This window comes from Zalophus californianus, chromosome X (assembly GCF_009762305.2).
Source record: "Zalophus californianus isolate mZalCal1 chromosome X, mZalCal1.pri.v2, whole genome shotgun sequence".
NCBI lineage: Eukaryota > Metazoa > Chordata > Mammalia > Carnivora > Otariidae > Zalophus > Zalophus californianus.
Window position 1 is genome coordinate 36,828,249 of NC_045612.1, and position 20,302 is coordinate 36,848,550.

Genomic DNA, 20,302 nt, shown 5'->3' on the forward strand with positions numbered 1-20,302 from the left:
ATGGGAATACACCACAGAAATTGGCAAACACTACAAATCAAGATTTTTTTTTTTTTTTTTTTTTTTTTTTTTATGGAGAGCTTCTTATTAAACATTTACCAGCACATTTAACTGCCCCAGTCTTGGGCCAAACTGATCTTTGTAAAACACTTGTTCAACTATGCCACTCTCTTGATTAAAACTCTTCAGTTAGAGGCCCCTGGGTGTCTCAGTCGGTTAAGCATCCAACTCTTGGTTTCAGCTCAGGTCATGATCTCAGGGTTGTGAGATCGAGCCCCGTGTCAGGCTCCTAGCTGGGCATAGAGCCTGCTTAAGATTCTCTCTCTCTCTCTCTCTCTCTCTCCCTCCCTGTCTCTCTCTTTCCATTTGCCCCCTCTCCTCCCTCCCTCTCTAAAACAAAAAGAAAACAAAAAGACAACTCTTCAGGAGCTCCCCATGGCCAACAGGTAACATTAAATTCCTTCACATAACATAGGAGGTTTTTCATCATCAGGCCTCTGCCTAAATGTTCAGCTTCCTCTCCTACCCCTCCTTCATCTCCTAAGTTATATGCTAGCTCAAAGGTCATAAACTGGTTCACTCAAGCCTAAATTGCCTCGTATATGTATCTTGTTGGGACCTCACACTATCTTTAGCTTTTTTAGCTAACATTTAAAACTTTAAGAAATTCTACCCTGAAAGGGATTAAGAGGTACAAACTTTCAGTTAGAAAACAAAGCATGGGAATGTAATGCACAGTACAGGGAATACAGTCCATAATATCATAATAACTTTCAATGGTGACAGATGGTAACTCTACTTATCATGGGGATCATTTTTATCATGTTTCAAAATATCAAATCCCTATGATATACACCAGAAACTAATAGGATATTGTCTGCCCGTTTTACTTCAAGTTAAAAAAGGACGCTATTTGACAACAAAATAAGAAATTCTACAACAAAATCCATTATTTCTGACTTCTCTCAAGCACAACATTGGGCCCTCGTGCATGCTTATAACAATTTTATAACAAGGAGTGCAGCAGCAAATACCCCCTTTGAGAGAGCATGTGCTCTACAGTTCACTAGTCCCTGTCATCCACTCATCCAGATTATGCACATGCACCCACACGTAACCTTCATTTCTGTTACCTACTGTTATAGACCATATCACAAAGTCCTGAGTATTATCAGAAATCTCTCACCCTCATTATAGAATCTATCTTTACCATGGCTGTCCTGATGATAGCTCATGGTCCCTTCCCTAGAAAGGGAAAGGCAGCAGGATGAAAAAAGCAGCAGCAGAGAAAGGAAGAGGAGTATAAATCTGTGGTCTTTGCGTCAGAGTCTCCACTTTAAAACACCCAAATTGCGAAAATGGCAGGCAGGGACTGTCCTAGGTTGGGAGACCTCAGGATAGTCCCTATAAAGCCCATTTGCTAACCCTCCTTAGTCTTGGAATGTCTACTACCTTCTCAGATGGACATGAGAAGGAAAGACCCAAGGAAATTATCTCTCATTGACTCAGATTATGGGAGCCAGCCAGGTTTGTAAATGACTCAATTTCTTAATTTGAGAATAGAAAACTTTTTTTTTTTTTTTTGCCCAGTGCCTGTTGTGTGTCTAGCGCTGTACTAGATGCTAAAGGGAAAACAAAAGCAGTCTAAGACAGCTCTGTCTTAGACTCGCAACCTTATTGATGAAGCAAGAAATGCATATGTGAAGTAATTAAAGAAAAACATAAGGGGGCAGCATTAGAAAAGTGAGATCTTGGATGTAACCTAGTGCCCACAACATCTGGGTGGTCAGTAAGAGGTAGGATCAAGTTAAGAGGAGGAGCTATTGAAGAAGCCAGGCCTCACAACGGCCCTTCACTGGCAGAGAGATGGGGAGATCCCCCACACATGGGGGATCCCACAAGACTATATACCCAGAGAGCAATGAGTGAGATGAGGGTGGCAACCTGCGAATAGTAAGGTTGACTGGAGAGTGGGAAGACATGGTTGATCATTGTAGACCAGTTTTCTTTTAAAAAAGATTTCCTCTCTTGTGTCACATACTCAGAAAGTCAAATAGAGAATCAGAGGCTCCTTGTTGAGCACCACATCCAAGACAATGGAATCAGATGGCTCCAGAAAACATTTCATTTTCTAAGCATAGACAGCAACCTTTCAGTTCCGTGGCACAAGTGGGGCTAAGCAATAGTTACATGTACCATTGTCTGTCTTGGACAGGCTTGTCAGCACTGGCATAGAGGGACAGAAAGAAGAAAGAGTAAGAAAAGTAGAAAGAGCAAGGAAGTGGGGGGAGAGAGGACAGGAAGAGCACCATGGTAGGGAGGATGTATTCCTCCAATCCAACCCAGGGAATCCTGTGCGACGGGCTATCCTCCCTCCACCCACCACCTCCTGCCTCTGGGTCATAGAGAGACTGAGAAACGCTTCTGTCCACTGGCAAGGGGCAGATTTCCAGATCTGAGCTCCTTTCTTCTGAGCAGACTGTGACATATTGCTCACTTACCATCTCCCCCAAATCAAGGTTTTATGTCGGTTGTTGTGTTTATGTATTTTACTGGGCCCACTCAGACGTACTTCTTCCTCAGCCTGGAGGCTTATGTTAATTTCTGAGATTATTCTTTCCTGTGTCCAATTTACTTTATGAGCCAGTTGCTCTCTTCCTGCTGTCTTGTTTGTAGCTGCTTCCTCTAAATGTTTAACAATGCCGTCTCACGGCTCCATCCAAGTAATTGATGACCAATGTGCATCCAGTTCTCAACTATTCAGAGGCTGACACAACCACTCCATGAAAGAAACAGATTTCTTGTCAGTAGGTATAAAAATTCAGGGGCGCCTGGGTGGCTCAGTCAGTTAAACGTCTGCCTTCGGCTCAGCTCATAATCCCGGGGTCCTGGGATCAAGCCCCGCATCCGGCTCCCTGCTCAGCAGGGAGCCTGCTTCTCCCTCTCCCACTCCCCCTGCTTGTGTTCCCTGTCTCACTGTGTCTATCTCTGTCAAATAAATAAATAAGATCTTTAAAAAAAAAAGAAATGAAACAGATTTCTTGCAAATTCCTCCCCCTTCTTCTCCTCCAACCCTCTCCCACTTCCCGTTTTCTGATCACTTTCCTGTTTGTGAATCCTTCATCCAAGGTGAGAAGGAAGCAAAGATGATGACAAACTGTAACACATCCTTTTGTCTGTTCATCAGGAACCACCATGTTCTAAAAAACGTTTTTTAAGAGTAAAGAGAAACTATTAAGTAAAACATATTTGTCTATTCCGTGAGAATCTCAATTATCCATGTTTTGTTCTCCCCAATGCAAATGAGTATTTGGATGTGTTTTCTTCGAAGCATATTAAGATCAGTATTTCACAATTTCCTGGAATCCTATCCATGCTTTTAGTGCTCAGCTCCACCCTTCCGTGAAACCTCCTCTGACTCTTCCATCCTCCTTATTCCTTAGCTCTAGATCCTACCACACTGAGACTCTTCTGTGGGTACAGAGCTGCCTCCATTTCCCTATTACACTGAGAATACACTGGGTCCCAAAACACACATTTGAAAGTCAAAAGATTTTTTTATTCATTGATCGGGTTCTGCAAACTCACCTAAAAATGCTCCTGAATGCCCAAAGAACCCCAGACCTTCCTCCAATAGCTGCTATTTACACCAAGCATTACATCATAGACAGAATGATGTTATCAAAGGTCCCTTTTGCTATTGTTAACACTTCATCCAAGCCAAGAGGTCATTTACAGAGCACTTCTTTCTGACAATAATAGATTCTCTCTACCTTGCTGGGACCTACAAGAAGTTGGAGGAACACTATCTGGCCTTGGTCTTTGGTCCCCTAATGTCCTATATACATACAAAGTCAATGGAACCACTTGAGATTGTCTTTTCTTCAGCATCCGGAGCTTGATTTAGTGGTATGGTCTTTAAAAGTACTGGTTGTCTTTAGCCTTTCAAACAAATATTCCTGCAGTCTCTACTGCTCATTTGGAACTGAACACATGCTACTATGTACTCCTACTTACCAATTTTACGTAAGTCTGATCTACCCAACTAAGCTCCAGTAGGTTAGGGAAAATGCCCCTTACTTCTCTAGAACCCCCATCATGCCTCAGACAGAACTGGGCATATTGTGGTTGCATAATTTTCAGAACCAAGCTCGAGTCCTACTGCCTGGGTTTGAATCTTGGCTCAATTACTAGAAACTATGTAACCTTGGGTATGTTCTTTAACTTCTGTGTGCCTCAGCTTCTTCATTTGGGGAGAATATTTACCTCACAAGGTCATGGGGATTAAATGAGTAAATACACATAAAGTGCTGTGTGCCTGGCATATGGCCAGTACTCCACAAATAGCTATGGCAATAAGGGGAATTGACAAGAGAACAGTGACTCCAATTCCCAAATCACTAACATTGGATGGGCCCTATGCTCCCTCTCTCTCCCAGGCTTAATCATGCCCTTTATGATTTTATTTTATTGTACCTAGGTCCCCACCCTCATGATGGATACCCAATTCTCTGAGTTCACACCAGACATCACTCCCATCATGCTGGCCGCCCACACCAACAACTACGAGATCATTAAATTGCTTGTCCAAAAGCGAGTCACTATCCCACGGCCCCACCAGATCCGCTGCAACTGCGTGGAGTGTGTGTCCAGTTCAGAGGTGGACAGCCTGCGCCACTCCCGCTCCCGGCTGAACATCTATAAAGCTCTAGCAAGCCCCTCGCTCATTGCCTTGTCAAGCGAGGACCCCATCCTAACTGCCTTCCGTCTGGGCTGGGAGCTCAAGGAGCTCAGCAAGGTGGAGAATGAGTTCAAGGCCGAGTATGAGGAGCTCTCCCAGCAATGCAAGCTCTTTGCCAAAGACCTGTTGGACCAAGCTCGGAGCTCCCGGGAATTGGAAATCATCCTCAACCATCGAGATGATCACAGTGAAGAGCTTGACCCTCAGAAGTACCATGACCTGGCCAAGCTGAAGGTGGCAATCAAATACCACCAGAAAGAGGTAAGCTGAGATTTTCTCTGCTTTCAGGAAAGCTTAAGTCATCCAGAGTCCCATGCAGCAGAATGAGAGTCGACATTTTTTCTACCATTTAGTCCTCTCACAATTGAATGGTTCAACAGGCCTCAACGAAACAGAGAGGCTCATTTTCCAAGGTACATACGGCCTCCACATATTTTCTTTTATAGACAGATAAGTAGGGAAAAATACTGACCATCTGATTTGTTGAGGGGAAAGTACTCATTCTTTCAAAAAATGCTTATTCAGCACTGTTCTAGGAGTTTGGAATACAAAAAACAGGCATTGACACTGCCTTCATGAAGCTTACAACCTAGTTGTAGACATTACGTAAATGATCACATTAGTGAATATGTAATTACAAGCAACTTAATTGATCTGAAGGAGAACTTCTATGAGAACACGTAACAAATGACCCCATCCTACATACTGGGGCCATGGTGGTCAGTAATCATAGAGGGCTCACGGTCTGGATGCTTTTGGAAATGAATTATTATTGTTTTTATAATTTATTTTTTATTAACATATAATGTATTGTTTGTTTCAAGGGTACAGGTTTGTGATTCTTCAGTCTTACACAATGAACTGTTATTGTTACTAGCATCTTTGATTACAGGAATCTAAAACACTAAGGTCATGTTTCATAACTGTGGCTCCCTAGTCCACTTTATATGAATACTTATGTTAAACTCAAAAATCCCTCTTGAGATGCTTTCAGCATTTTACTAAGGTTTTTAAAATGCAATTGTGACAAGGGGTAAAGGATTCAGTGGTTTTCCTTACCTTGCTAAAATGCAGTTCCATCCTTCAGAGGTATAATGGAGATCACCTCCAAAGATTCGTTATTACCCTGAAGAGACGGGACATTTAAGACTGATGGATGGTTGTATCTGTCAATACAAATAACTCCCAAATAACTAAAGGAACTAGAGGTTATTTTTTCTTTTTTTATGTTTTTGTTGTTTGGTTGGTTGGCTGTGGTTGGTTGGCTGACTGGCTTGTGAGCTAAGGGTTATATAGGCAGAAGAAAAACAAGTTTTAAATATGGACTGGAAGAATAGGGTCCTTGAAAAAATAAGTATATACCCAATACAATGGCTCAATACCTCTAGTCTATTGAAATAAGTCTATCAATACAAGAACACAATAGTTGGGGTGCCTGGGTGGCTTAGTTGGTTAAGCATCTGCCTTTGGTTCAGGTCATGATCCCAGGGTCCTGGGATCGAGCCCCGTGTCAGGCTCCCTGCTCAGCAGGCAGTCTACTTCCCTCTCTCCCTCTGCCCTGCTCAATCCCCCTACTCATGCTCACACTCTCTCTCACTTGCTCTATCAAATGAATCAGTATCTTAAAAAAAAAAAAGAACACAATAGTCAACTTTGATGTAAAAAAATCATTGTAAAAATCTAATTGGGTAAGAGTGGGTTAATAGTGTTCAGAATTACATAACCCCCTCAGGAACAAAATCTTAGCCTTAGTGGAATATAATTTACTATTTCCTGGAAGGCTTTTTCATTGTTGGTTTTTCCTCATTACTATTCCTACTTGCACTGGAGTGGACTCCCACAAAGAATCTAACTAGGTGGTTAAAAAAAAAAAAAGCCCAGAAGAGTGAAACAAAAGCTGATTCCAATCTACAACTTTCACATAGAATAAAAGAAGAAAGCTCTAATCTCTTAGAAAACAGGTGTAAAACTATTGGAAAATCTTTACATGTCACACAGACTCTCAGGTATTGTCATATAGACATTTTTCAGATATTCCTAAAAAGTCCTGATTTCATATATTGTCCCATTGTCAGATATATTATACCAAAGTCTTTGAAAATTTTATTACTGTATTTCTTCCTTATTACCATTGAAGGTAGACAGAAAAATTATTATAACTCATTTTACAAACAAAAAAGGACTATATTTCAGAGATTTGTTCAGGATTATCTGACAAAGCCAGAAGTAGAACTTTCAACTCCTGGTACAATACTGTCTCTGAGTGTACTCCATCTTCTGCCATGTGGGCTTCTTTTATGCTCGTTTGGGACCTCCAAATTCACCACCAGGTAATTTAAGATGAACACAAGTTCTTTGATTTATGAATGAAAGTTTATTAGTTAAAATCTGTTAAAGCACATAGCAATAAAACGGTGTGGATCAATAACAAAGATGATATTCAATTCTAATTTACTGTCTGGCATTAATCATCACATAAGGATACAATTATGTAGTCGCAACATCTCATGCAAGTTAGCCAAAACACCCAAGGATAAAGACTAATGCTTCCCAATTCATTGCCATCTCCCAACTTTTCTCCCTTGGTTTTCACACCCTCAAGCTTGTCTCAGAATGACGAGCCTGTCTCCCTCTCTATCCCTCCGTGCCATACAAGAACTGGCTTTGGTGTTAGTCTCAAGAAGATCCAGAAAAGGGCTAGTCTAAATAAAGGACCAGCCATTCTCTCCATTCTCCTGGAGGAGAAATCCAGGATTCCAATCAGAGGTATCCAATAGGTGGACTGCCAAGTTAAGTAATATATCTCCTTGTAATTGGGCTTTTAAGTGCATGACCTGTGTGGATCGCCAACCAGCTATTCCTATCAATATCAACGACTTAGGGTTGGCTGATCTGCAAAGGATAAAAGCAGGGCTTTGTTCATAAACCTGCTTAGGAACTAACTCTATACCATGGCTTTCCATCCTAAATAGCTGCATGACTATTCTATACAACTTACTGCTTTTCTTCTCTCGCCTGAAAATACTTCCTTACTAGCTCTTATTTCTAAGTATTTTATTATTGCCTACACTTACTTCTTATCACTCTCTCCTGAAAATACTTCCTTACTAGCTCTTATTCCTAAGTATTTTATTATTGCCTATACTTACTTCTTACCACTATCAACCTAATCATACTTAATATAACAACTCATTGTTTGGAGCGGGTTTAATCTTTTTTTTTTTTTTTTTTTTTGCGGGTTTACATCTTAACAGTTCTTAAACACATGTAATCACACAATCAAAGCAAACATCTAATATATTTTATCTAATCCTGAGGTGCCATTGTAGTACAATCTTTCCACATGACTCATCTGCCAGGAGGCTAGCCAGCTTCACATATTATGAGGTTGTAGCATCTTCCAGCTTTGACACATAAGGACCATGTTGAGCATTAGTTGCTTTATAGGGCTGGTTCAAGCTTTATCTTGTTTCAAGGTCTGGAGTAGTCCCACAGATTTCTCTTGATGTATTTTAATGGCCAGCTTTAGTTAGTATGCTTGCTTGTGTTCTCTCATTAATATTAACAGTTTTAATGAGCTCACACTAATCTGTTATAACATCTATATTCCAGAGTTCTACATAGGGGAATAGCTACCGTTCGGTATCAATCATACTTGAAAAGCACCAGATGTCCATTTACAGTGAAATTGTTCGCTAAATAGAATTTGTAGCAGACTGATGGTCTCTCCTTGGATGTTTCCTGATCTTGCCCAAGTACTCCTGCTTTGGGTTTTATTTTGGCACAAAATTAGAGCCAATTTCCTAAAGTCCAAATTCCTAGTGGAGAGTATATATCTTCCCAGCTGTTTCCAAAACTTTAATTAAGGCACAGATTCTATCTTTTAACTTTTTTCCAATTCCTCTGTGATTCTTCTTGGTTGGACATACTGCAATAGCTAGAGTCCCCTACCCTAGGAAAGTAAGGCTCAATTTGTCCAATTAGTACAGCAGTGAGGTCCCTCAATCTGCTGTCTGGTCTGGCTTGTAATTACCCACGGTAGCTGTTTGATGATAGAACTTCTATTTCTCCTCTTTGTGTTTTTGTGCACCCATTTAAGTGTCCCGGATCCTCATCTACCCCACGTAGCAGTCTATTGTGGAACTTTCTCATAACAACATGTTTGAGTAGCTACCTAAGTGCCTCTCATTTTCAAAAGGATCTGTGGTAGCTTTTTTTTTTTTTTTTGATACAGCAGTCTCCTTCTTTAATTTGTTACATATACTCACCCTGAAATTCAGTGGTGAAATTGACTTTGTTTCTCCTGCCACTGCTTATCCACATCAGATCTCTAATTTCCCCCACGTCTACCTTTAAAAAGCAGCTAATTATCCCTGTATGTAGACCTCACTTAGGATTAGATGCAGCATCTGTCATGTTGGTTAGTTATGAATCTATCTGTATTCAACGTATTTTTAATCTATTTGCTAATAACATGCCTTAGAACTCTATACGAATTGGGTATATTCTGGTTTCCACCAGCATGGATTAACTTCCACATGTCATTTCTTCACAATTTGAAAGCACCAATTTGCCCTAACTACTACTATGCCTTTACCTAGTTGTTGCCGACGTTGTTAAGATGCAAATGCCATTCTCTGGGAAGGAGGACCATAGTGTCCATGGGCTTGTCTGAAGGGTAGCTATTTTTCCAAATGGAAGCAAGATTACTATATGGCATGGAATTAGTATGAGCAGTGAATTTCCCACACATTTATTGGGTCTCTTTCTATTTTGATATGGGGAGGGGGGTCCTCCAACTATTGCATTTTAGCCTTCTGGTATTTGTAGAATTATTAGGGCTAAATACCAGTCCATATTTTATTCAAATTCATTATTGCTCCCATTTGTCAATAGTTAAGATTTCTATGTCCAGGTGGCAACAGGTACCCTATAATAAGCCTATCAGCTATTCTTTATAAATCTAGCTATACCCAAGACGATACACTTTATCCACTTCTATTTGTGGACCATCACATCTGAGCCAATGCCATAAGGGTTTGACTCCATTGGTGAACAGTCTTCATGGGGCTCTGTTTAGACCTGTTAGTAGTACTACTACTACTCTCATTGTTATTTGATGTAATTCGTCCTTTCCATTTGGGGAACAATATTGAAGACTAGTTGTAGTGTGGGTCATCATTTGAGGGAATAATCCTGCATCGGAACCTCTTGGCCTCAGCTTTTTCAAAGGTTTCTCCCTGGCAAAAGTTATCTGAAAACCTTTCTACAGTTTTATTATCTGATAGATGGTGCTTTTTCAGAATTGCTTCCCCTAGTCTGCTCTAGCATTCTTTGGTTGACACATCCTCTCCTAAAGGCCTAGTGAGGAGTTACATCTTTTCAAATAAAAGTGTCCCAATGCTGTCCTGTCAGTGTGATGTATTCATTACAATACCATCTTGGGGGATATTCTCCTTTTGGTTTCCATTCGCAGAATGATGACAATGGGTTCCAACACATGATAGAGTCCATGAGGTCTTCACTCCATTGTTAGGTGAGGAGTTTCTTTTTTTGGTATTATTTGCTTCTGTTATTAGGAACCCCAACAGGAGAACAAGAACAGGTAGAGAAAGAGCCATATGGCTAAAGTCAGAGCTTTTAAAAGAAATATAAAGAAGAAAAGAGACCAGCTTCTACTGGAAGTAAATCTAGTATTACTTGTTCTATAAGCTATTAGTAATGAAAATGTACAGAACTAGGAGAAAACAAACATTGTTAATACTCAGAAAAATCAGAATCTATTTAAAACAGAAAAACAATCACTTCTCACATGCTGCTGGGGGCCAATTAGGTCTTAACCACTTCTTAGGTCCTCATTAACACCGGAGAGTACATCTTCATATAAGTCTTCCACATCTAACATCGCTTGATCTATGTCAAGGATTAGGTCTTCATCTTCTCTTGGTGTAAGTATTGAGTCTAAGTCTGAGAAATCAGCAAGGTCTGGGAGCGAAGATTCCTCAGGAGATGCATCCACTTCTATCTCTTCTGCTCTATCATTTTGCTCTACACAATTTGGCTCTACACAAGGAACTTGTTCTTGTGCAATCAGCTGTAAAAGCTCTTCAGCTATTCTTATTAACTGGGCTACACAATTAACAAGTCCAGTAATCAGCACGGGGATGGACACAGACTCCATGCCTCAACGATCTCCTCAATAGATAAATATTACTGAAAGCTGTAGCAAATGGGCTCTTGGTGATAATGGATCCTATGGGGCTAGCAATGGTTCTATGGTTGGTTTGGCTGAGAAATGAAGCTGTTGATATGATCAAGTACAGAATGAGGCCAGTGGTCCTACAGCACTTTTTGATAAAGTTGGTGAACCTCCCACAAAACTTAACATACGATGCTCTTGTTTGTGTTGGCAGTAAACTGCTATTATAATGACCACCAGAGAGATTCCCACCGCCAAAAGAAAACAGCAAAGCAGATCTAATAATAGAAAAGAGAAATATAAAAATTATTATTCTTGAGCCTTTATCTGTCCTACAGGTTCTGGCTATAGGATAAGGTTGAAAGAGTATCCCTAGTTACCGATCCTCCTTTTGGATGGCCTTATGAGGATATACTACTCATGCTCTCTTTTCTTCACACTTCTCATCTTTCTCTCTTCTTAGAGGATTTGAGAATAAAGTGAGCATAGGTTTTTTGTCCATCTTTCTTGAACATTTCTATTGAGGAAGTTACATTCATTCAGAGTCTTTCAATTAAGTCTGTCTTTATTAGCACTTTACCTTATTGCCATTTATATCTGGTGCTGCTAAATTCTTTCTGTGTTTTAAGTCTTCCATTCATTAAGGTTTCCAATTGGCCCTGCAGCCTAGGGAATGTGTGAAATGAAAGTTCCACAGTCTGTGTCTTTTGCCAAATTTTGGACCTCTGAAATAAAAGTAGTTCCTTGGTCATTTCCTATTACTGCCAATACTGCATATCTAGCAGCTAGTTCCTTCAATTTTGTCTAAAGCCATTAACATACTATTCTCATCTGCATGCCTGGTGTGCTCTGCAAACCCTCTTCCTGAGGAAGTTTCTACTTCTATATGGTAGTATTCTTTAATTAAAAATCTAAAGATTGGCCCAGTATCATCTACTTCACACATTAGTCTGGTTTAACATGCCCCACTCCTCTTAAAAACGAGTTTGTTGGGACGCCTGGGTGGCTCAGTTGGTTAAGCGTCTGCCTTAGGCTCAGGTCATCATCCCAGGGTTCTGGGATCAACTCCTGCAACAGGCTCCCTGCTCAAGGGGAGCCTGCATCTCCCTCTGCCTGCTGCTGCTCCCCTGGCTTGTGCGCTCTCGCTCTCTCTCTGGCAAATAAATAAAATCTTTTTTAAAAAAGAAAAAAATGAGTTGTTGAAGATGCAAGTTTTTAGTAATGTGACATGTCTCATATCGCTTACTCACTTGTTTGTTTGATTCATACATTTTCCCCCACTCTTTCCCCTCTGCTTACCTAGGACATTCATGTCCAAATGCCATGAGGCTTCACGGGCCCATTCTGTGACCTTAAATTGAACTGACAAGGGAGTTGAGTTGGGACTTGGAGTCCCCAGGACTGTAGAGTCCACATTAGTTTTGGAGGTCAGATTGTCTCTTCTTTTACTCTAAATAGATCATTCTGTCTTCCTGTTCTGACGAGTTGGTACATGTCCTACATGAATTGCTAAATTTCTTTCATTGATTTCTTTTCTTATCTCCCTTCACCAGATTGTTTTTCCTGCAATAGTCCAGTCTGTAATGTTCCATTTATTATAACATACATCTTCAGTCCATGGCTGATCAGTTTAGCTATATATTTTGACCAAGTGTTTCCTTGGGTACATATACACATTGAATTTCTAGCCGCCAGTCCTGCAAATGGGGCTGCTTTTATTTCTCTAGCCTCAGTTGAGCTTTTCCTAGTGGAAAGTATTAGGAAGCAGCCATCCATTTCACTCCTTTTAGGATATTGCCAAATCTATCAATGCCCTATTTCCATCAGTTCTGACCAGAGCGGGGCCCAGCAAACCACAGGCACTACCTCTGGCTAATTGTACTCCTTAGACCTTTATCAGAGTCCAGCAAACCACTGGCCAGATGAACTGTGATTTTCAGATGGAGCTTGCTGGTCTCCACGGGGCCTGCTTTGACCCACTCAGTTATATACTACCTCCACTTAAAATAAGTTCTTTCAGAACCATACTTTTTTTTTTCTTTTTGGTCTAAAATCCTGACAGTAGATGTGAAGCTTGCCCCGAGAAGGGTCACAACAATTATGACCAGAAGGCATGATTATGGTTGGAGATAACTTCTCATCTGAAATATGGGAGAATGGGCACTGGAGGTTATTCTATTAGCTTAAAGAATCTCTGCATTTTGACTAGAGAAAAATCAGTCTGGTGGAAGGAAATAACGGAAAGAAACTATGAGAAGAATTTGGCATTAATGTAGACTATGGATCAGAAGGGAAACACAGAAGAAAGGCGTTTGTTAAATATTACTAGAGGAATACACTCACACAAAACCGATTTAACTTCTGGCTTCTCCTTCACCCAGGTGTTTTTTGTTTTGTTTTGTTTTTTTCCTCAGCATCTCTACCTCCCTCTAGGACTCTGACATTCCTCCTCTTGGTCAACAGACCTCCATTTATTCACCTATGTGTTTCATTCTATTTGACTCTCTCTGTATCTCCTTCCTCCACTATCCCTTCCCGGCATCTTGTCTTCTCTCTCTCCCTAAACTGGGAAAAATTTCAAAAATAAATTATATTCCACTTACTGAGTTGATATTGTATTGAAAAAGTTTTACATTATACAATCTAAATGTAAAAAGCAGAAAGGTGGAACATTTCATAGCTTGCTGTTTTATAAAGATAAATGTAGTTACTTTTTACTTATGCAAACCTTGATTTACTTCTTCAATCACTTGGTCACCTTTGAGTGAAAAATAATATCCTGACTTAGCCTTAACCCTGTTGACCATTGTGTTAACTAATCCACAATTCCTAGCTTCAAAGCATCTTGGAACCTAGGACCTGGGGGCTTGGAGAAGACAAGGAGGGTGTTGAGAAACTGCTAAGTACTGCAGTACTAAGAAAGAGTAAGACTATAGCATCAGCTTATTCCAGTTGTGATAATTTTAAAGCAAGTAACCCCTGAGACCTTAGTGTGCCTGAAAGGGGATATGTTGGATAGTTTGTGCCTAGCCCCAACTTACCCTAAGGGCCATTTTTTAAAATATATTTCTTAAGTCTTTTTGTTTTTATTTTTATTTTTTTTTACTAGTATATAACATTAAACTAGTTTCAGGTATACAACATAGTAATTTGATATTTGCATATATTACAAAGTGGGATCACCACAATAAATCTAGTTGCCATCCATCACCATACAGCAGACCCCCCTTCACCCTTTTGCCCACAACCCAACCGCCTTCTGCTCTGATAACCACCAATCTGTTCTCTGTTATCTATGAGTTTTGTTTTGTTTTGCTTATTCATTTGTTTTGTTTTTTAGAGCTCACATGTAAGTGAAATCATATAGTATTTGTCTTTCTCTGCCCAACTTATTTCACTTAGCAAATACCCTCTAGATCCATCCATGTTGTTGCAAATGGCAAGATCTCTTTCTTTTTATGGCTAAGTAATATTCTGTTGTGTATATAAACCACATCTTCTTTTCCGAAATTCACCCACTGATACACATATGCTGCTTCCATACATTGGCAATTACATAATGCTGCAATGAACATGGGGTGTGTGTGTCTTTTCAAATTAGTGTTTTTATTTTCTTCAGATAAATACCCAGAAGTAGAATTGCTATGTCATATGGTAGTTCTATTCTTGATTTTTTGAGGAAGCTCCATACTGTTTTCCATAGTGGCTATACCAATTTATATTTCCACCAACAGTGTTTAAGGGTTCCTTAAGGGCCCTTTTATTAGCTGTTCCCTCTGCCTGCAATCCCTTTCCCCAGGGGGAAAAAAAAATGGCTTCTTGTCATTCTGTTCTCAGTTTAAATATCATCTCAGATTTCTCACCCTCTAACCTAAGAAAGCTCCCCTAACCATCCCTTTCTCGTTATGCATGCAGTACATTTTTGCATTATGGTACCTATAGGCAGGAGGAAGGGACAACTTTCAGCTCTTTCATTCAGAAAATATTATCAAGTTGCAGCCATGAATAGAGATAGCAAGGGGTACAAAGATAAACCAATTCATCAAAACACACGGTAAATAAAATGAGCAGCAGTCCACAGACTGAGAGAAAATATCCATAAAACATCTATCTGACAAAGAACTTGTAACCAGAATATACAAAGAGCCCTACTGGGGGGTGGACAGTGGGTGAAGTGGGTGAATGGAGTCAAAAGGTACAAACTTTCCCTTATAAAATAAGTAAGTCACAGGGATGTAACGTACAGCATGGTGACTATAGTGAATAATATTGTATTGCATATCTGAAAGTTACTAAGAATAAATCTCAAAAATTATAACAAGAAAAAATGTTTTGTAACTATGTATGGTGACAGATATTACTGACATTTATTGTGGTGATCACTTTGCAATATATACAAAGACCAAATCATTCTGTCATATACCTGAAACTAATATACTGTTCTATGCCAATGATACCCCAATAAAAAAAACAGTGCCCCTACAACTCAATAATAAAAAGATAAACCAATTAAAAATGGGCAGAAGATTTGGACAAACATTTCACAAAGGAAGAAAAATAAATAGCTAATAAGCACATGAAAAAACAGTCAACATCATTCGTCATCAAAGAAATACAAATTAACATCACAATAAGACACCACAACATACTAATTAACTGGTTAAAAATTAAAGACTGACAACACCAGATGTTGACAAAGCTGTAGAGCAACCAGAATTCTCACACATTGCTGGTGGGATATAAAATGGTACAACCTCTTTGAAACTGTCTGGCAGTTTCTTACAAAACTAAGCAAGCACCCACCTTGATCCCCAGCAATTTCACTCTGAGTTGTTTAACCAAGAGAAATTAAATTCACAAAAAGACTTTTAGAAGAATGGTTATAGCAGCTTTATGCATAATAGCAAAAAAAAAAAGAAAACCAACAGTGGAAAAAGCCCAGCTGTCAATCAAAAGGAGAATGGATAAACAAAATGTGGTATATTCATACAATGTAATAATAATCAGCAAGAAAAAGAAAGCCACTACTGATAGGGACCATAGCATGGATGGATATCAAAAACATTATACTTAATAAAAGAAGCCAGACATGAAAGAATACATACTGTAAGATTCCACTCATATGCAATTCTAGAAAATGCAAAATGACCTATGATGGAAAAAAATCAGAAAAGTGGTTGCATCTAGAGGAGAACTGATTGGGAAGAGGCATAAGAGAACTTTCTGGGGTGATGGTAATGATTATATTTTAGAATTTTGGGTTACAAAAATATGAATATGCATTTGTCAAAACTCATTAAATAGTACTCATAAGATTTGTGCATCTCACTACATGTAAATTTTACTCCTTCTAAAAATTTAACCAAGCATAATCCCCAGCCTCAAGAACCATATATCAGATGAGATGACATGCCCATGAATAATTATTCTAATAAACGCTCACATTTGTAGAAGACCTATTATGTTTCTGTGAAATCCGCTTGTCTTATATTAGGACATTTCATCCTCACAGTAACCCTATGAAGTTACAGATGAAAGAATTGAGAATCAGAGAAATTAACAAACTTGCCCACAGTCACATGGTTAAGTAAAGATGCAGAACCAAAAGTCAGCCCAAGTCTGACTCCTGAAGTCCTATGCCGGAGGGCACCAATTGAGGTGGCTACATAGGAGCAAAATTTGCCTTATTCAGGCCAGAGCTGACATCTCATTCTGAGCAGGGAAAGAAATCTCATTTGCCATCCCTGGAAGCTGGCCAAATTCCAAGCTGACTATGAGCCCTAAGGCGGAGGGATGGCAACAGCCTGACTGGTGCCCTCAGGGATCCTCATCATCTGTGGAAGAAATGCTGTGTCCATTTTATCTGCCCTTCTACTGACCTACTGAATTGGCCCAAACACTCAAACTACTCACCTGTGATAGAGCTGAGATGGATGAGAAAGTCAAGGTTCCAGCCCGTGAATGTTTTCCGGACTTCCGCTTTCAAGCGGGGATGTGAATGCTCCTGTCACAAACTAAAGAACAAAAAGAAGGATAAACTGCAAAATCAATATGTAAAGATATCCCTGATCTGTGGAAACAAGGACAAGATGAACTAAAATTTCTGAGAGCACAGAGCCTTTCCTAAGTGAGCTGGTCATCCAGAGCTTTTTTCTTCATGAGACATTTGCTCATTCTGGGCACAAGTTGAAGATGAGGTTTGGCCCCGAGGCAGAAGGACTCTACTGTGGAAAAGGAGAAATCTGCATAATATTTGAGGCTAGTAGAGAAAACTAATCCTGAATTTCAGGCTTCTCAAATTTCTAATCCATTACACACCACATACCAAAATTAATAATAATTGTAAATGGATCATAGACCTAACATGAATGATAAAACAATAAATCTTCAAGATCAAACCATACGCAAATATCTTCTTGACCTTGGTAGGCAAAGATTTCTTATTTGACACAAAAAATATTAACTATGAAAGAAGATTGATAAACTGGACTTCATAAAAATAAATAACTTCCATTTATTAAAAGACCCCTTAAGAGGGTGAAAAGGCCAACCACAGACTGGAAAAAAATATTCACAGTATGTATGTGTATATCTAACGAAGGACTTGTATCCAATATACACATGTATTTTTTATAGTCGTTCAAATCAATAAGAAAAAGAGAGAATCCAATTTAAAAAAAGAGCCCCCGCAATTTAAAAAAAAAAAAAAAACTAAATGGCACTTCACAGACGAGAAAATCCAAATGGCCTATAAGCATATGAGTAGGCTTTCATTACAGTACATAAGAAAAATGCAAATTAAAACTACAATAAGACACACAAAACCCCACCAAAGAATAGCTAAAATGGAAAAAAACTGACAGTACCAAGCATTGAGAAGAACATGGAGCAACTGGAACTCTCATACATTGTTGGTGAAAGTGTTAAGTGGTAATAAGTACTTTTAGGAAACTGTTTGACAGGGATGCCTGGGTGGCTCAGTCTGTTAAGCGTCTGCCATCAGCTCAGGTCATGATCCCAGGGTCCTGGGATCGAGCCCCACATCGGGCTCCCTGTTCAGCGGGGAGCCTGCTTCTCTCTCTGCCTCCGCTCCCCCTGCTTGTGCGTTCTCTCTCTCTCTCTCTCTCGCTAACGCTCACTGATAAATAAATAAACAAATAAATAAATAAATATCTTTAAAAAAGGAAACTATTTGACAGTATCTACTAAAACCAAACATACCTCTATCTCATGACTCTATAATTCTACTCTTCAATATCCAAAAGAAAAATGTACAAATGTCCCCCAAAAAAACATGTACAAGAATGTTGAAAGAAACCAGATGCATAAAAGGCATATTGTATAATTCCATTTACATGAAATTTTAAAATAAGTAAACAAGTCTATGAAATGGAAGTGAATGAAGTGGTTATCTTTGGCTGGAGGATTATTGACTGGCAAGGGATATGAAAACAGCTTTCTGGGGTGCTAGAAAGGTTCTATGTCATAATATGATTACATATATTTTTAAAAAAACATTCAGCTCTACCCTTAAAATTTGTGTGCTTTACTGTATGTATATCTCAAAAAAATTGTTTTACTTTTAATTTTGGGTCTCTTTCCTGTAAAACCAGTAAGGACAGCAAGACAGTGATGAGAATCTTGGCAGTGTTTAGCAAGCCAGTCATCACAGCCAATGACAATGGAATGAAATCTGAAGGTACAGAGCAGGGTCCCTTTGGCCCATGTGGCTCTCTACCTCAGGTCAGTGCTAAGTAAAGCAAGAGAGCCTTATAGCTAGATGGAGTTATAAACTGACACAAGATGAGATGACCCACATCTTACAAGTAGCTCAGAAAGACAGCTGGGACAGAGAGCAAGCTAGCCATCCGATAACTAGGGTTTTTAACCCCATAGGTTTTTATTAATTTTTATTAATAGGTTTTATTAATCTCACTCTTAGGACATTTTTGTCAGCACAACTAATCAAGAGCCATCGTTTTTCTTTTAGCTGATAGTCCTACCCTGCTATTTTGTGATGCTCATAACTAGCAAACTGACAATAAGTGTCTTAACAGTAGGATAGAAAAGGAGCAAAGGAATACAAATCCTCTGGGTCTATGTTTATAGTAGATAAGCTTCTCTGCAACAGGCAAGGTAAATTAGTTCATATCCAGGGGGAACAGAGGCAGTTATGTGAGAGAGATTAAAGTGCGCCTTTGGTGAGTGTAGGTGCCAGGTTCCTATCTACAAACAGTAAATTTTTTCATAATGCTCCCTTCTCTGGTGCTGCAGTACCATTTGGATACACGCATTCGATACAGATTAAAAAAAAAAAAAAACACCCCCCAGACATTACTTCTCATTGCTGTCCTCACCCCTGAGGAAAACATCAAGAGGTCCTTGTCCCCAAAGGACAAATCTTATAATTTTTTTAAAAGATTCTATTTATCTATTTGTTTGTTTGTTTGAGAGGGAGAGAAAGAAAGAGAGAGCAGGAGCTTGGGGAGGAGCAGAGGGAGGAGCAGAGGGAGAGGGACAAGAAGGCTCCATGTTCAGTGCGTAGCTTGACACGGGGCTCAATCTCACGACCCTGAGACTACGACCTGAGCCGAAATCAAGGGTCAGAAGCTTCAGTGACTGAGCCACCCAGGCGCCCTGAAAAATTTTGTAATTTTGACATAGCTGGTGCTCTCTGAGGGGCTACAATGAACAAAACAAGTGTTTACCCTTTAAACTTTTTTTTTTAAGCGACAAAACTATGCCTTTAAAAAAAAAAAAACTGTGTGCAATAAGGCATTTGCCTGTTATAGGATCTGACATTTAAAATCCCCATGAACCATCTTTAATTTATCAAGAGAAAAAGGAAAGAATTGTGCAGCTGAAGAGCTAAACATGGTCCCTTCTTGAAAATATATGAAAAATTCAAAACAGAAACTGGAAAGAGAGGGAGTAGGAAATGTCCTTATGGTCAATTTAAACTGAATTCTACTGAATTTCTTTCCTCCTCCTCCAAATTTGCTCACTGCTGCAGAGAGAATCACAAATTCTTGCTTACCGTTCCGAAAAACAACTTAGTCACTGGAGAAAAACAACCACTTTTGAAAATGTATCTCTTAGTTATTTTCCTAGACAGACAAAAGAGTTTCCTCAAAACTATTCAAACGGGAGAACAGCCCCCCCATCTTGGTTTGGTGGGACCCTGCACAGGCTTGTCCCTGAATCTTGGCTATTATGAGAAGCCCACAGCCACCACCACCCCCCACCTCAGAGAGCCTAAAAAGAGCTGTACTACTTCTAGAAAGGTTCTTGGCTTTTAAATATTACCAGTGCAGAGGACATGGTCTAAAATAAGGGAAATAAGAACAAAACTTGGAAGTAAC

The 20,302-nt window shown here is 39.5% G+C and overlaps 2 protein-coding genes across 4 annotated transcripts in view; one reads left to right on the forward strand and one right to left on the reverse strand.

Moving 5' to 3' along the window:
- TRPC5 (transient receptor potential cation channel subfamily C member 5) overlaps positions 1 to 20,302 on the forward strand; it is a 257,295-nt gene that overhangs the window by 158,030 nt on the left and 78,963 nt on the right. The window contains exon 4 of the mRNA XM_027609568.2: positions 4,481 to 5,002. Within this exon, the coding sequence (XP_027465369.1) occupies positions 4,481 to 5,002 (522 nt within the window). The remainder of the gene's footprint in view (positions 1 to 4,480; positions 5,003 to 20,302) is intronic.
- TRPC5OS (TRPC5 opposite strand) overlaps positions 7,830 to 20,302 on the reverse strand; it is a 56,973-nt gene continuing 44,500 nt past the window's right edge. For all 3 annotated transcript variants that reach the window (XM_027609572.1, XM_027609570.1, XM_027609569.1), the window contains 2 exons: positions 16,854 to 16,954; positions 7,830 to 11,218 (listed from right to left, as the gene is read on the reverse strand). In XM_027609572.1, the coding sequence (XP_027465373.1) occupies positions 10,578 to 10,922 (345 nt within the window). In that variant the 5' untranslated portion in view covers positions 10,923 to 11,218; positions 16,854 to 16,954 and the 3' untranslated portion in view covers positions 7,830 to 10,577. The remainder of the gene's footprint in view (positions 11,219 to 16,853; positions 16,955 to 20,302) is intronic.